This window comes from Microcebus murinus, chromosome 10 (assembly GCF_040939455.1).
Source record: "Microcebus murinus isolate Inina chromosome 10, M.murinus_Inina_mat1.0, whole genome shotgun sequence".
Classification (NCBI taxonomy): domain Eukaryota; kingdom Metazoa; phylum Chordata; class Mammalia; order Primates; family Cheirogaleidae; genus Microcebus; species Microcebus murinus.
In genome coordinates, this window is record NC_134113.1 from 19,269,658 (window position 1) to 19,287,742 (window position 18,085).

The window sequence follows — 18,085 nt, forward strand, 5'->3', positions numbered from 1 at the left end:
CAAGCTTTAAACAGAACCAGCTCAGTTGGCATTTGTCCTAGAGATATCTATTCAAAAGACATTTATACCGTCTTCCCAGACGGTGGAATGACCGCTCTTAATGGTTGCCAGAAATAAAAGCAACCACCTCAGCCTACTTATCACTGAGACAAGAGAGGATTTATTAAGGATACTGGAAAGCAAAACTTTCTTTTACAAGGCATGTCCAGCAGATTTTCCTGACCTCTAAGGGAATTCCGTATCTGCCAGTGATCTTTATCTACCTCTTGCTACACAATAGCATAATGGATTAAAGATTGAGTTTCAGCTAGCTGAGGATAGAGTAGACCTCAGTTCCACAACTGGACAATTTAAAAAATAGGGGTTTTTTTTACTGGATTTATTTAGTATTATTATTATTATTTTTAGAGATAGGGTCTCACTCTGTTGTCCAGGCTGAAGTACAGTGTCCTTATCATAGCTCACTGTAATGTTGAACTCCTGGGCTCAAACCACCCTCCTGCCTCAGCCTCCAAGTAGCTGGAACTATAGGCACATACCACCACACTTGGCTGATTTTTCTATTTTTTGTAGAGAAGAGGTCCTGCTATGTTGCTCAGGCTGGTCTCAAACTCCTGGCCTCAAGCAGTCCTCCTGCTTTAGCCTACAAAAGTGCTGGGATTACAGGTGTGAGCCACTGCGTGGCCACTGGTTCCTTTTCTTTTTTTGCTGAGGTGGGTTCTCCATCTAATATAATTACTAGTCCTTAGTCACTGGCTGGCAGACACTGGCTAGAAAATATAGGACAATTAAGAAATGTCAAAAATTGTGATTGGTCATTGCTGGAGACCTTGATCACAAGAGTGTGAGAGATAATATGCTAAAAAAATAAAAATAAAAGTATGAGAGATAATAAAAATATCAAAGAGCTCGTGTTAAAAAGCAGTATGGTCTGTCCGTAGCTAACAAGCAAGAGACAGGGGACTGCTGGGAAGTAAAGGGTCCAAGATCAATAGCAGAAGCCCATCCTACCTAGAACAGCTGGCTTTCTTTTTCTTTATTTTATTAGGCATTAAATTATTCTAGTTGCAAGAGCCTACTTACCAAGACAAAAAGCAGCATATACCTGTCTTGATAAGAATTCAAAAGAGAAAAGACCAAAGTGTTTATAGTTTGCATAAATGAAATGTCTCACTAGCTACTATTAATATAATATCAAAGTTGAAATTATTATATTTTTAACTGCCCCAGAGATCTTTATATAATATGTACAATCTCAGTCAGGAATTTTAGTGTTTTGGTTTTTTCTTAAGACTACCCATTGCCTTCACATAGGCCTTTGACAGACCACCAGTAATATAACAGTGTCATATGACATATTAATAATTTTATGTGTGCTGTAGTTGACATTGAAAAATAAGTTGAGTAACTGCTACACCTTCTCCCTACCACCTCCTACTCAGAAATATTTTTACTAGCAAATGTTTTTGGTACTTAATCTGCTTAACATTCAGCTATTTTAAACATAAAGAAAATGAAAAATGTTTTTAAACTCTTTATCTACAACAATAAATATTTCCTAAAGAATATTGTTTTGGTTTTTGTATCCTTGAAGTGACTATGTCTTTAAACACAAATATAAATCTTCCTTTAATGAAAACAAATTAAACCAATATTATTTGTATATTAGGATTCTCTTCATGTTCAGGATTGCAGAAACCAATTCAAACTAGCTTAAGCAAAAAAGGAAGTTATTGACTCATAAATAGCTGAAAAATCTAAGTGTAAGACAGCATCTAGGGCCTAAATGTCACCTGGGCTGCCTGGCTGAAGTTCTCTCCCTCCTCACCTCATTCCACCTTTACTTTTTTTGATATAATAAACCATGTCTCTCCTACTGCTGATGAGCTTCCTCCCAAGACAGGGAATACAGCCCCCAACAGGCTTTAATATTGCTAGTTTTTCCAACTTAGCAGAAAGAGAGCAGCCCCTTCTTCTCCACAGCCCATAGCTCATTTCTAGGGAGATAGTCTGATTGGCCCTGTTTGAGTTATGTGCCCTCCCTTGAATCCATCTCTCCAAGGAAATAGCCTCCTCTGATTGGCCAGGCCTGGATCATTTGATTGAAACAAGGAAGTGGATAGGGAAAGAGTGAGGATAGCCTTCCTTGATTCACATAAATGGGAGAAGGATGGGTGTCAAAATTAGCATGTATACAGCATGTGATATGCTAAAAAGTACTGATTTGTATATACTTAGTCCCTCCTTCTGCTCCTTTCTTTTCTGTATTTTAGCTCATTTTTAGTTGAAATCAACCTAGTAACTTCTTTGAAAGATACTTTTTAAGATAATTTAGACTTGAATTTAAACATAAACTTTAAAAATTTGCTTTTATTAAGAATTTTATTGACAATCTTGGTGTCACAAATATAAAGGTGCTTCCTAAAATTCATCCACCAAGGTAGTATTTTTTATTGTAACCACTAATGATTGAGATTGTTAAAAATACGCATATACATCATGAAGATACTTATGACTTTATATATTTTTCTTTATTTTGCTGATATACTCTTTTTTAGTAATTCACTTACATATTTAAAGTAATGAGAGACTATTATAAAGTCCTCATTTCCATATTTTAGTAATGAAGTATGTTTCTTTTCAATTTGGAGAAGCTAAACTTCAGTAGTTTAAAGTAGCAACCTTTTCAAATATGTATTAAAACTTCTTTCCATGAAAAACAAGTTAAAATGAAAGATTCACATACACACACCCATATAGATATATGCATATTTCTGTATCTGTACAAGGGCTCCAATTTCTTCACGTCTTCTATATATCCTTCATATCTGTCCATCCATCCATCTATCTATCTATGATCAAGTGAGAGTACTTCTGATCATAATATATATAAAGAGCCAAATTTCTGTTCCCCCTAAAAATATGAATGAATATCAAGGCTGGAAATGACGGCATTACTGTGAGTTTTATTATTACTGTTAACATTTGTAAGGCTTTTTAACTTATAAAATACTTTCCTATATATTAACTCATTTGATTATCATTGTTTTTTGAAGTTTTTCTCTTTTTATACCCAAAGAGAACTAGTGTGCACTTTTTCTTTTGTTCCCTGGCGATTCCAATTCAAAGTTACATAAAATTTATTTTAAAATGATTAAGGACAAAAAATAACAATAGAAGAAATTGAAACCCTTGTGCACTGTTAGAGGTGGTGATGGTTGTACAATAATGTAAATGTACTTAACACTACTGAACTGTACACTTAAAAATGGTTACGATGGTAAATTTTATGTTGTATGTATTTTACCATAATAAAAAATTAAAAAAAAAAAACAATTGTTGATGAGAATGTGGAGAAAATGAAACCCTCATACATTGCTGGTAAAAATGTGAAATGATGCAACTGCTATGGAAAAGTTTGACAGTGTCTCAGAAAGTTAAACAGAGATACCATATGATCCAGCAGTTCCACTCCTAAGTATATACCCAAGAGAATTAAAAACATATGTTCACACAAAAACATGTGCACAGATGTTCACAGCAGCATTGTTTGTAATAGCCAAAAAATAGAAACAATTCAGATGTCCAATCAACTGATAAATGGATAAGTAAAATGTGGTATATCTATACAGTAGAATAATATTTACTATAAAAATAGTGATTGATAAATGCTACAATATGGATGAACCTTGAAAACATTGTGCTAGGTAAAAGAAGCCAACCACAAAGGCCAAGTATCGTATGATCCCACTTATATGAAATGTCCAGAATAGGCAAATCCATATGCACAGAAAGTAGATTATTGGTTGCCAGAAACTGGAGTTAAAGGAGAATGTAGAGTGTTTGCTAATGGATACAGGTTTCTTTTTGGGGTAATGAAAATGTTCTAAAATTGTATGGTGGTAATGGTTATACAACCTGTGAATATACTAAAAACCACTAATTTATAGACTTTAAAATGGTGAATTTTATGTTGTGATTATATATCTTAATTTTAAAAATAAATGAGTACTTAAGAATCCCAAGCTTAATTGTGCCATTTCAATAAAAAACTTAACATTTATATAATTTCTGCTCACACTTCACCTGTTGCTCCTGCCAAATGGTCTAAGCTCATCTATTTTTTGTACCCCAATATACCCTACACTCTAGTTACCAAATTACTTACAGTTCCCAAATGCAGCATGCCACACCATTACCATTTTATTCTTTGCTCAAAATACTCTCATTCTCACTCATTTCCACCTTTTCTGTTTCTGACAAACTCTTACTCATATCTCAAAACTCTTCACAAGTGTTTATACCTCCTTAGAGTCTTCTGACCAACTCTAGCAGAGTTGATTACTTTTTCTTTGCACATAAACATTGTTAGTTCGACTATATGTACAGCTAACAACAGGGATATGTTATGAGAAATGTGTTGTTATGCAATTTTGTTATTGCACGAACATCGTAGAGTGTATTTACACAACCCTAGATGGTATAGCCTACTACATACCTAGGCCGTAAACCTGTATAGCATGTTATTGTACCAAATACTGTAGGTAGGTATTTGTGTATCTAAACATAAAAAAGATACACAGTAAAAATGTGATATACAAGATAAAAATGGTACACCTGCATAGGGCACCTACCATGAATGGAGCTTATGGGACTGGAAGTTGTGATGGTTGAGTCAGTGAGTGGTAAATGAATGTCAAGGCCTAGGACATTACTGTAGACTTTATAAGCACTGTACACTTAGGTTATACTAAATTCACAAAAAAATAAAAAAATATTTTTCTTGGCCTGGCATGGTGTCTCATGCCTGTAATCCCAGCACTTTGGGAGGCCAAGGCAGGATGATTACTTGAAACCAGGAGTTTGAGACCAGCCTGGGCAGCACAGCAAGACCCTGTCTCTTAGATAAAGAAAAATAGTTGGGTATGGTGGTGCATGCCTGTAGTCCCAGCTACTTGGGAGTCTGAGGTGGGAGGATCACTTAAACCCAGGAGTTCAAGGTTACAGTGAGCTATGACCATGCCACTGCACTCCAGCCTGGTTGGGCACAGCAAGATCCTTGCCTCTTAAAAAATAAATATTTTTCTTTAATAATAAATTAAAGTTAACTGAATGTAACTTTATATAAGCTTTTCTCTATGGTTAAAATTTTTATTTTTTTACATTTTAAACTTTTTTATTAAAAACTAAGACAAAAACCCACACATTGGCCTAGGGCTACACAGAGTCAAGATCATCTTCCACCTCCACATCTTGTCCCACTGGGAGGCCTTTAGTGGCAATAATGTACATGGAGCTCTCATTTCCTGTAACAATGCCTTCTTCTGGAAGACCACTTGGAGGACTTGCCTGAGGCTGTGTTACAGTTAATTTATTTTTTTAATAAGTAGGAGTATACTCTAAAATAACAATTAAAAGTATAGTATAGTAAATAGTAGGTGATAGAAATTTTTCAGTTCTATTATAATCTTAAGGGACCACTGCTGTATATGTGGTCCGTCACTGAAACATTATGTGGCACATGGCCATACCATACTGTATAACAAGAATTTGTATTTCTGTCTCCTCCACTAAAATATCAGCTGTTTCAGGGCAGGAGATACTTTTATTCATTTCTGTATCTCCAATACCTAACACAGTTTCTAGCAAATAATAGGTGAATCGTGATGAGAATAATGCAATAATAATAACAACAGGTAACATTTATTTAGTACTTATTATATGCCAGATATAATTCAGTATAATTTACATTTATTAATTAACTTCATCATCACAAAAATCCAGTTAATTGGGCATAGAGTAGTTAAATAACTTCCCCAAAGTTGGTCAACAAGTAAGAAACAAGGCTGAGATTTGAACACAGGCAGTCTGTCCCCAGGGTCTTATGTTCTTAACTGCTGTGTGATACAGCATCACATGTATCAAAATAGTTACACACATAAGTTAATGAGTTTTATAGTTTCACTCCTAGACCTAGCTTTTTTTTACTCTTTTTCTTTTTTTTACTCTTTTCTTAAGTACCATTTATTTTAGAGAGTTATATGTACATTGTTTTATTTGTTTGAGTTATCATAGATACTAATATAATTTTGATGTTGTTTTAAAATAATTCCCATTGGTAATGTTTTCCCTCTTAACAAATTGGAGACAGTAAGAAATCACCTATATAGCAAAGAGAAATTTACTGAGAAAAATGTGCCCAGTGTTCATGTGCACTACTTCTAGAGTCGTTAATTCTAATGAAGAGTGGTAAGGATGATGGTGCCAAGTTAGTATTTTAGGCACATGGAGCATCATTTAAAACCTAAAAATGCTGTGCCCAGCTTTAAACTTTCACTGTACTGGGTATATATGGCTTCCTTGTAAGCATAATCTAAAATTGTTCAGCAAAGCAAATGGGTTTATATTTGACAGCTAGGGAGCAATGCCAGCATTTCTTTCTGTTTTGTAGTATACCAAATATATTAAAAATATAACCCATTGTTTTTAATACCTAAAAGAAACTGTTAGACTATATATTTTCTTATTTTAGTAATAGTAATTTCTATTTGTGGCAAAGAAGAGTTTTATTTATTGAGTGTCCTAAATTTTTAATAGGACTCAAGGAGCCTGAGGGAGAAATAAGTCTTGTAGTTTTTAATTATTAAGATATAGTAGCTATATTATTCTTCCTTTTCCTCTTTATTTTTCCCAAAGTATACTTTCCTTGCTTAATTTGCTTTCTTAGTGAGAGTGAATGGAAGCTGAGTGATAGTGCCACTGTATTGATTAAAGGATTTACTAGCACAAACACAATTGGGCCTATCTAGTTGACTGTTCTAATAACACCATTAAAATTTCATTTTGGTTCATTATATAGCACATCCATGCAAAGATGGGATTTAACCATTCTCATGTCTCCTTGTTGTGCCTAGGGAATCTTTAAAACAGTATTTTTGCCAACTCATACTTTTTATGTTTATTCTCTAAAGATAAAATGTGTAAGTGAAAACATTCAAACATGAAGAACTTTCTTTGACTAGGCACTCTCTCCTTTCCCACAAAATTTCCATATTGCCTATATTTTTTAACATCCATTCTTGAACTCTCTTCAGTTTCTAAGTTTTTCCCTGCAGCTTTTCTAAACATAAAGGTTTTCCTTTTCTTTCCATTTCTAGCTTTCCTTTCTCAGTACCTCACGTACTCTTGAAGGCTTCAGGGATTTAGCACTGGTCATGCCAGCCTCTACAGACTGCATCTCTGTCTATAGTTGGGTCTCCATGGTAATGAGAAGCAGAAATTGCTGAAGTAGCATACTGTGTAAGGACTGGCAAGAGAAAACAGTGCCGTGGCCTCTACAGGAATAGCATTTAATCCCCGTGGTGCCGAAGAAGCCAGAGAGAAGCACACTGTGGTGTAGAGCGCAAGACTCCCTCAGTTAAAGACACAGGCTTGGCAGATTTATTAGCAGCAATATTCTAAGATGACCCTAATTTACAGTTTGTCAATGTTTTTTTCTATTGGAAAAAACTTTAATTTTTTTTTTCTACTTTCAGGAGGCCAGATGCTCCAGTGCCTGATGGTGAAAGTGAAAAAACTGCAGAAGAAAGTTCAGATAGTGAATCATCTTTTAGTGACTAAGCTTAATTTTGATAACGATTACATATGTATGTGTATGTAGCATTTACATTCTATAGGAGAGAGAGCCTGAACTCTAACTTTTAGGCATAAAAACATCAATGGCCACATATCCATCACTAACCTTCCTCTATGTTAAAAAAATAATAAAATGTTTATAACCTGCCAGTGTGTCTTGTTACTAAAATAAAGGGCTTTGAAATGAAAAATAGAATAACCTAAATAAAGTACAATTAGTGCTATAAATACTTAGGTGAAATATTTCAGAGATGCAATGAGCATTTTAAAAATGAAGTCAATGTGAATTTAGTGATCAATAATAGACTCAATGCAAAGAAGTAAATTTGGCTAAGTGAATTATTCAATTTTTGTGAATATTTTGGCATGAAAAGTATGCATTCATATCATAAGAGTTGCTAAATTTATGGTAGAAGGTAATATTGGATTGAAATTATCTGTGGCAATGTGAAACTTATTTGGATATGGAATTTATTGATAGTATTTACTAGCATGTACCACTTTTCACTTACTTGGCCATTAGTTCAGATATTGTTTAAGGCAGATATTCTTTTTTCCCCCTTTTTATTTCATCATATTATGGAGGTACAAATATTGTTAAGGTTACACATATTGCCCTTGCCATTCGTACCCCCCACCCCCCGTCAGAGCTTCAAGCGTGTCTATCCTCCAGGTGGTGTGTATCGCACTCATTATGTAAGTATGCATCCATCCCCTCCTCCCCCCTCCCACCTGCCCCCCACCCAATAAACGTTTTGTTTGTTTGTTTTGACATTTTGGTTACATTTTATATCTTTGCCTCTCGCTAAGAAGAGTTAGAGGTAAGTCCTCCCCCTCCACAATGCTTGCCCCATTCCTAAGATGTGGGTCTCCCCCCACGCCCGAATCCCTGGTGAGCACCACCACCATTTGAGCACCATAGTTTTAATCAGTCAGTACCAATTTGATGGTGAGTACAAGTGGAGCCCATTTTCCCAATCTTGTGTCACCTCACTTTGGATAACGGGCTCAAGCTTAATCCAGGACAGCATAATTGGAGCACGTTCGCTGTCGTTTCTTAGAATTGAGTAATATTCCATTATGAGCATACACCAAATTTTGATTATCCACTCATGAATTGACGGACACTTGGGTTGTTTCCATGATCTTGCAATGGTGAATTGTGCTGCCATAAACATTTGAGTGCAGATGTCTTTATAATAGAATGTCTTATGCTCTTTTGGGTAGATGCTTAACAATGCTATTGCTGGGTCGAATGGTATTTCTATTTCTAGCTGTTTGAGGTATCTCCAAATTCTTTGGAGTCCCACCAGCAGTATAGGAGTGTTCCTGTCTCTCTACATTCTTGCTAGCGTTTATTGTTTTGGGATTTCTTGATACAGGCCATTCTCACTGGGGTTAGATGGTATTTCATTGTGGTTTCGATTTGCATTTCTCTGATGATTAGAGATGTTGAGCATTTTTTATATGTTTGCAGGCCATTATTCTGTCTTCTTTGGAGAAGTTTCTGTTTGCCCATTGCCCATCTGTTTCCATTGCCCATTTCTTGATGGGGTTGTTTGATTTTTTCTTGTTAATTCTTTTGAGTTCTAGATAGATTCTTGTTATTAGACCTTTAGCGGAAGTGTAGAGAGCAAATATTTTTTCCCATTCTGTGGGTTGTCTATTTGCTCTAATGATAGTTTCCTTGGCTGTGCAGAAACTTTTTAATTTGATCAGATCCCACTTGTTTATTTTTGATACTGCGGTGATTGCCTTAGGGGGTCTTCCTCAAAAATTCTTTGCCTAGACAAATGTCTGATAGGGTTTTCCCAACATCTTCTTCTAGGATTCTTAAGGTTTCATGCATTAGGTTTAAATCTGTTATCCATCTTGAGTGGATTTTTGTGACAGGTGAGAGGTAGGGATCCTGATTCAGTCCAGATATTCTTATAATACAGTCATGCACGACAGGGATACATTCTGAGAAATGCGTCATTAGGCGATTTTGTTGTTATATAAACATAGTGTATACTTATACAAACCTAAATGGTATAGCCTGCTACACACCTAGGCTATATAGTATAGCCTATTGCTCCTAGGCTATAAACCTGCACAGCATGTTACTGAACTGAATACTGTAGGCAGTTATAACACAGTGGTAAGTATTTATCTAAATATAAAAAATGTACAGTAAAAATATGGTATTTTAATCTTATGGGACCACTGTCATATATGCGGTCCATCATTGTCTGAAACCCTGTTATGTGGCACATGACTATATTTATTTTCAGATGGAAATTGAAGATAGTTACAGTGTGGTTCAGAGTAAGCAACAATCATTATAATCAACTTTATTACCTAAACAAAACAAATTAATTTGCACAGGGTTACAATTTTCTCACTTCAACTTACAAATAATTGTTCATAGTAATTATTTACACATATTGTAGAAAATCCCTAAAATCTTAAGTGGAAACACATATATTACATTTGATTAATGGTGCCCATCTTAGTTTAGGTCACCTGGAAGTAGAACCGGAGAAAAGGACTGGGGTGCATGTAGGCCCTTTGTGAGGCGGTCCCAGAAAGCAGAAGTGAGAGAACAGGGAGAGCAAGAGGGAGGAAACCACCATAGAGGTGTGTTATCAAGGTTCCCATTTGGGGCTTGAGTGTCCTAAGACCTCAGAAGCTTTCAGAATGTCCCCCCCACAGATTGTCCACCTTCTAAAGCTGGGATCATTTATTAAGCACTTTCCATCCCCCATTAGTTGAAAGTTGCCTCCAGGGACATTAACTACTCCTAAACTTCTGGGCTATATGTGGGAAAACAGTCTCCTCCAATATTGAAGAAGGACTTGGAACAGAAAGCAGAAAGCTGCATGGCTTATGATTGCAGTGGGATTTCACCAACAATAAGAACAAGTCTAAGCTCACTTAGAACTGTCCAATGCAGCTGTGGCTGTTATCAGAAGTAAACAAAGGGATGTGATATCTGTACACACAGAGGTGTTTGCTGCTGTCTACCCTTTGACTATTCAGAAATGCTTGAGTCCCATGTTAAATCGACTGTGTCACCACATCTTCAAGGTGATGGCCAGCTATAGTCTCTCTATAATACTACATGGGAGGATTAGTGAGACAAGCTACAGTTACTATTGCTGCAACTGAACCCAAGGCCAAAACTAATACTCATTATCACCTTCTACCACCCATTTTAGATTTTTCTTGCTCTCTGCAAGAAATTTGGCTGGTCTTGGTTGTTTGCCTAGTAGAGTGAGCCAGACCTTTATCTTTTAAAGTGTCCAGGGCCTTGCTTACTTTGCCCTTTATAGGTTATGGTTATCAGAATTGTCTGTCTGCTGTTCACACCAGCCATTGAAGCACCAAGACATGACCCTAAGTTCCAGACACATTTTGCCTGTTTCATTTTGTAATCAACCCTAGCTCTTCTTGTTAATCAACATATTAACTCCTTTTTTTGTCTGTTGTCTTACAGTCATGAAGAGTCCAAAGGCTCCTTCGTGAAGTGTGCTGGCTCTTTCCTCCTACCCTGTCTGGGAACCAGGATTCCCAGCAAAGTCTAAGGTGGCAGGTATGGGAAACACAATTATGAAAGTAGGTCTCTGGGGATGGTGGTAGGAAGGGCCATGGATCCATGAATTATAGCAATTGGGGATAAGCATCATATACTAGCCATTGATATAGTGCCTATATCACATCCTGGAGAACAGCACTTCAACCCTACAGGATGTTATTTCTGAGCTGGTACCTATAATAGGCAATTCCATTGTTCTGTTTGATTTCTTCTGGATACTACTATATATGGCAAGACCAGTGGATCCATATACTACTGTATATGGCAAGACCAGTGGATCCAATAATTCATGCACCTATTGTTGGTCTTCATTTATTGGTCTTCAAAATAATCCATTTGTTGGTCTTCAAAATAATCCATGTATCTAAGACAGTATAATGCTTTGTTGGTATACTACATTGGTAATAGGCATTCTGCAGGCTATCAGATAATAGTGTAGGCAGAGGTACTGCTATAAGGGAAAGAAAGCCCATATTAAGAGTAATAATTAATTACAATAGAAAGGAATTGCTTCCTCCTCCAGGGTAGAAGAGATTTAATGCAAATAACTTGCTCCCAAGTGAACAGTTAACCTCTTCATGGAATTTTACCAAATCCTTGGTCTCTGCTGCTGACAGACTGAGTATTCAGCAGTGGTAGTAGCTAGATTAGCCTCAGTGAGAGGAAGCCAAAGCTATTGGGCCTATGCATAGCCTCCATCTGTGCCGCCATAACTACTCCATTCATGGGCTCCTTGTGTGAACCTGAGGTGATCTAGGGCATGGCTGGCTGATACCTACTAGAGGAATCATCTTGCCACCTAATCTTTGCCTCCTCAGGTAAGTGTTCTCTTTTTGGCATTCCATGACACAGAAATATTAAAACTTTGTGCACATCACCATAGTTTTTGTACACCATAGTTTTTGTTTTGCCTCATACTCAGATTTCTCTTTCTCTCATCTTCCAAACTTGCTCCTTCCATGTCCCTGAACAGCCAAGCCAGTTACCAAGATCAAAAAGCCTGTGTTCTTAACTCAGGCCATGTCTTTCTCCATCAGTGTGATGACAAATTGTACTGTTTGAAGTTCTTCCCGTCAGGAAGATTTATTTTTTCTCACCATTAATTCTTAGGGCCATCTCTGCTGAGCTAGTAGTGTAGTAGCAGCCATTTTTGGCTGACACCAACATATCAAGCTGCTTTATACATGAACAAGATCTACTTTTTTCCTTCATTTTCAGGTAATATGCTAATATTGCAAAAATAGCTTCAATTCTCCACTTTTCCCTATCTCCATGGCTTATGAGATATAATTTTGCATTGCCTTCCCATTCTGGGTGGAACATTCTGCATCAGCTTTCAATTCTGAACTCTGAACTTAGCCACATGATTTGCTTTGGACCAATGGAATGTAAGCAAATGTGATCCAAGCAGAGGCTTGAAAAATATTTAGTTGATTGGTCTTGCCTTCCTTTGTGCCTCTGTTATTGACAAAAGAACAAGACTGGGAAAGTGTGGTAGAGAATGAGAGATGTGTGGAACAGAGCTGAGTTGTTCCATTCATCCACCAGCCAATGCAAGATATAGGTGACACCAACCAAGACCAAAAAATCTGCCTAGCCAATTTCCAGCTGGCCCTGGATGTGTAAGTAATAAATGTTCATTGTTGATTATCATAAAGACTTTTTGGTTGTTTTGGTTATAGCATTATTGCAGCAATAAATAACTGATACAGTTTGCCACAGGAGATTCCCCATGAGACAAGAGTAGGTTAAGAGACATTTGCAAGAGATGTAAATGTTATGGAAGGTAAGTGATAGGCCATTTGTCCATGTAATTATGTGTGCCTCTGTACTTGTTGAGGCTTGATCCCAAATGTATCATTTTCATGGAATAATGGATCACTACTGTGACTATATGACTTTATGATAACACCTAAGTTTTGATGGACAGCTCCAGTTATATGAGGATATAACTGGAAAGTATGTGATGCTTTCAAAAGCCAAAGTAGTCCTCAACATGCTGTGTCTCCTTCTTACTGGTAAATGTGCATGGTAAAAGTGCAAGTTCAATAACTTGTCCTTTACCTTGGAGGGGATGTCCCAGCATCCTCTAGACTATTGGACCCCTAAAATCTGCAGGGGTCTGAATTATAATACATGTGCCTCTGGACTTGTCCAGGCTTGATCCCAAATGTATCATTTTCATTGAATAATGGATTGCTACTGTGACATCCTCTGGCTTGTGTACATCTTATAGGACCCCAAGAGTCCTTTCCACTTTCTGTTCACCAGATCCAAATATCCTGATGTTATCAATATAGAGTACCAGCATGAAGCTCAGTGTAATGTCAGGATGAACAAGATCCCTGGAGACTACATTGTGAGAGAGAGCAGGAGAGCTAACATAGTTCTGGGACAATCAGGTTAATAGGTATTGCTATCCTTTCCACATAAATATAAAACACTTTTGATGTTCTTAATGATTGAAAAACAGTTTGGCAGATCAACAGCCACATACCACATAGAGGCTATGTTGATATGTTCCAGAAAATGTACCCCATCTAGCATGGCATCCCTGATTGAAGCTACCACTTTGGTTAAGTTTGTGGTAGTCCCTTGTCTTCCACCATGGTCTGTGTGGTTTTTAGCAGGGGCCATATAGGTGAATACAGAAGGTACTGCCACTGCATCCTTGAAGTCTTTGAAAGTGGTGCTAATCTCTGAAATTCCACTCAGAATGCAATATTGTTTCTGGTTTATTATCTTGGCTAGAGTAGGGAGGTGTAATTTTAGGGATTTCACTTGATCCTCCCTACCCTAATGGATTTTATTCCATAGGTCAGGAAACTAATGTGAAGCTGTTAAGGATATTTATGCCAGATATTCACTAGAGACCCGGGAAATAATTGCAGAGATTCCTCTGGAGCAATTGAAACTACTGTGACATTGACTGGAGGCAGGACTCCATTTATTACCTGGTATTCATAAGCCCCCACTTTAATTGAGGGACAATGCTGACATTTTAGATCACTTGATATCAAGTCAACTGAGCCCTGTATGCAATCTTTGAAAGGATTAAGTATTCTACTAATCCTGCTTTGCTAAGTGGTTTAAGGTCCTTGGAAGAAGATTGGGTGAATGTTTACTGTATATACTACTGGCGGCATAAGTGACATTCACTTCAGCCTTGCTATTACTTTGCTGCTGATGGTTAAATAACACTATCTGCCCCCTGCCTTTATGGAACCCTATCATCTCAACTAGTACCCAGGAGCCCAATTCTATAGCATCATGTCCTACTGTGTATCCTGGCCTACAGAGTATAGCTACTGCTGATTTTATCAAAGTTGGTACCACCTTGGTTAGTATACCCTTTATTGTCTTAGCAAAGAGAGTGCTCTCTGGACCCTTCCTGGGAAAATAATAGGTTGGTTCTCTTGACACATTAAGTAAATCATGCCAACATATCCACCTCTAAGCCTCTGACCTCCCTCTTCAATACCTTGACCAGGCAGTTTCTGCATCTCTGCCTCTTACAGTATAGGCTGTCATCGCGAGCAAGTTTCAAGAAGCCACCCCAACAGCTTGTTAAGACCAGCTCATGTGTCCTCACAAAGACACTGACTCTTGTCATAAGACAGTGCTCCCATGTCCACAAACTCTCCTCCAGCCAGCCTTGTATTCTGCCTCTCTGGTCCAGCGTCCTCAAGATCCCCCCTCACACATAGTCTCCAGCTTACTGTCAGTGCTTATTAGCCGGTACCTGAAACTCTTTCAGTGAATAAGCTATTTCTTCCCAGATCAAGGACTATAATTTTCCTCTCAGCAGAAACCTGACATTAATCTCAAAGCCAAGGGGGGAGGCATAATTATATCTTGAAGAGATAAGAGTCATTTTACAAGGCATCCACCTCAGGCAAACACTTTGCATGAGGGGAGGCAGCTACTCTCTGGCGTGGGACAAGCAGCTACTTTGGCTGGGATGGAGGGTTCAGAGGAAAGTAGGAATTCAAGCTCCTCAAGCATATTCACCAAAATTTTCCCATCCCAGGTCTCAGAGTTCCTCTCCTTCGATAAAAGGGCCCTGACTTTAGCAAAGGAGATGTGTTGAAGTTGCATCTTTCATCCCCTTTGCCACCCTCCTCTCCTTACAGTTACACTCTGGGTCTGACTTTCAGCATGGCCACTCTGTGCCTCAGGGGATAGTACTCTCTTTAAACACTACCAAGGAGGCCTTTGGCATTCACAGTGTGCTCCAAGTTGATAGTTAGCTAATCTGGGCCTGCCACCTTCTTTTTTCAAGGCTTCAAAGGTGGTTAACAAATGCTAGCCAACTCTACAATTCTTTGCCTCCATTCCATTCTGGTGAAGAGCAACCTATAACCCAATGCTCCTCATCCCAATCCACCACAGGGGTGAGATTTTTAGGAATTATGGGGCACACCAGCGGTTATCACCATCCACTTACCCTAGCAATAAGCATGTAATCCAGTTCCAGGATCCCAACCTAAGGATCTGCTTTTCAGGGTCACTCCTTATACCAAAGTTGTATGTTCCTCCTAAAGCAAAGCATGCAACAAATATATAGGTACAAGTTGCTTTTTTGTGAGGTAATCCCAGGAAGTAGGGGTGAGAGAGCAAGAAGAATCAGAGAGTGGATAAAATCCAATAAAGGGCATATCACTGAGATTGGCATTGTGGGCACGTGGGACTTGATTCCAGGACCATCACCTCCTTAGGAATGAGCAGTGCTTTTAGAATTGTCCACCTGAAGAACTGGAACCTTAAGCATTTGTCCACTAGCTTGGACCCATTGGTGGGGGCATTACTCCTCTATAATGTGGGATCTATTTGCCCACAGGCCCAGGGGCCTCCCATGGCCTTAGAAAGGACACCAAGTCAGAAACTGGAGAAATGGGGCACTCACTTGAGGTGGGTTGCTATCACCAAAAGGTAAATCCGAGATTAAGTGTAACTCTTCACTACAGCTGTGGCTGAAATCCAAGATGGGCCTGGGGGTATATTTCAAGGGACCTACACACATTGCTGCTTCCAAAACACCAAATTGACCTAAGCTTACCTTTATTTAAAATGTACATTTTTCTTCTTGGATATAAAGACAAGGTGGATGGTAAGCCATACTCCAGATTTCTAGAACTTTTTCATTAAAAATTTTAATTTTTCAAATCTTCTGAGAGTAAGTAAAGGATAAACAGTGACTAAATCTATATCTTTATAGACTGTTATAATTTTTTAATGTTTCCTTTTATACATACCCCACAGAATTTTACTGTGAAACTTGTATATCTGAACCAGAGCATGGCTCCTGTTAAAGAATAAATTGTGTCCATGTGCTCCTGAAGAGTGTCCAGACAACATAATATTCAGTAAAACTCTTTTGTTTCTGATCAAGTTCTTCACAAAAACAAGCTTGATTTCCAGAGTTCATGAAGAACTTAAATTCCCACAATTTAATCCTGTACTTTAATAGCTGCTGCAAGAGTGCCAAGGTCTCTTTTTAAAACCATTCACTTTTACCTTTCTTTTTGGTAAGATTAATAAATGAAAGGACTAACACTAAAGCAGGTCGCACTCTGACTTGGATTTGGGGTAGATAGCTCCAACAAGAGACATTTTTCTTCCTTTGGAATATGAAATACAAAGATTTTATTTGTGATTCCATTTCCTTTCTTCCCAAAACAATGTTACTTTAGATTGGCGCCTTACAAATAAACAAATTTGGAAAAAAGTTCATTTTACAATATCTACAAATTATTTACTAGGCATCTGTGTATACTTATGTTCAAACTGATAAATTAAAACACTTTAGAATCAAACACTTTCTTTCACAGTTAAAATTGCAGACCTTTTTGAAATAAGTTCTAAGAATTAGAATAACAACATTTTCAAGTCTAGAAGAAATCTTAACAAATATATCTAATTGACTCATTTTTACCAATGAATGAATTGAGGCCCAGAGGAGTTGAATGATTCCCCCAAGAAATGTAAGAAAGTTAAGAGGTTTATTAATATAAACAAAAATGCTTAGTCTGCCTATAATATTTTTATATTAAGTATTAATGATTTTAGTTATCCATATAAAACCAAATTGCTTAACATTCACTAATCTTATTAAAATTTCACATTGTATTCTGCACAGTAAAGTTGGGAAATGTTTTTATCATACATCTCTTAAGGACATTTTAATATTGATCTCTCAATTTTTCATTTGCATTAAAATATGTGACCGTGCAACAGTCAAGTAAATCTACTTCTGCATTTTCTTAGGGACTTTTTTTTTTTGAGAGACAGAGTCTCACTATGTTGCCCAGGCTAGAGTGAGTGCCATGGCATCAGCCTAGCTCACAGCAACCTCAAACTCCTGAGCTCAAGCCATCCTCCTGCCTCAGCCTCCCAAGTAGCTGGGACTACAGGCATGCGCCACCATGCCCAGCTAATTTTTTCTATATATATTAATTGGCCAATTAATTTCTTTCTATTTGTAGTAGAGACAGGGTCTCGCTCTTGTTCAGGCTGGTTTTGAACTCTGACCTTGAGCGATCCACCCGCCTCAGCCTCCCAGAGTGCTAGGATTACAGGCGTGAGCCACCGCGCCCGGCCATCTTAGGGACTTCTTAACCTTATTTGTTTATACTTTGTTATACGGTCATTCTGATTTTAGAAGTCAAAACTTAGAAAATTCTAAGAAGCTAGAAACAGTTTTTTTGTGTATTTTAAAATATTTAATTGACAGGTAAAATAGTATATATTCAAGGTGAACAATGTGATATTAATGAACACATTAATAACACATCCATCATCACCTATCATTACCATTTTTTTTGGCATTCATGTGTATGGTAAGGAAACTTAAAATGGCCACAACAAACAGAG

At 37.4% G+C, this 18,085-nt stretch overlaps 1 protein-coding gene across 4 annotated transcripts in view; it reads left to right on the plus strand.

Annotated features, from left to right (window-relative positions):
* WASHC3 (WASH complex subunit 3) overlaps positions 1–7,782 on the plus strand; it is a 46,416-nt gene extending 38,634 nt beyond the window's left edge. For all 4 annotated transcript variants that reach the window (XM_012772674.2, XM_012772673.2, XM_012772676.2 and 1 more), the window contains one exon: positions 7,536–7,782. In XM_012772674.2, coding sequence (XP_012628128.1) covers positions 7,536–7,620 — 85 coding nt within the window. In that variant the 3' untranslated portion in view covers positions 7,621–7,782. The remainder of the gene's footprint in view (positions 1–7,535) is intronic.
* Positions 7,783–18,085: the final 10,303 nt, after the last annotated feature.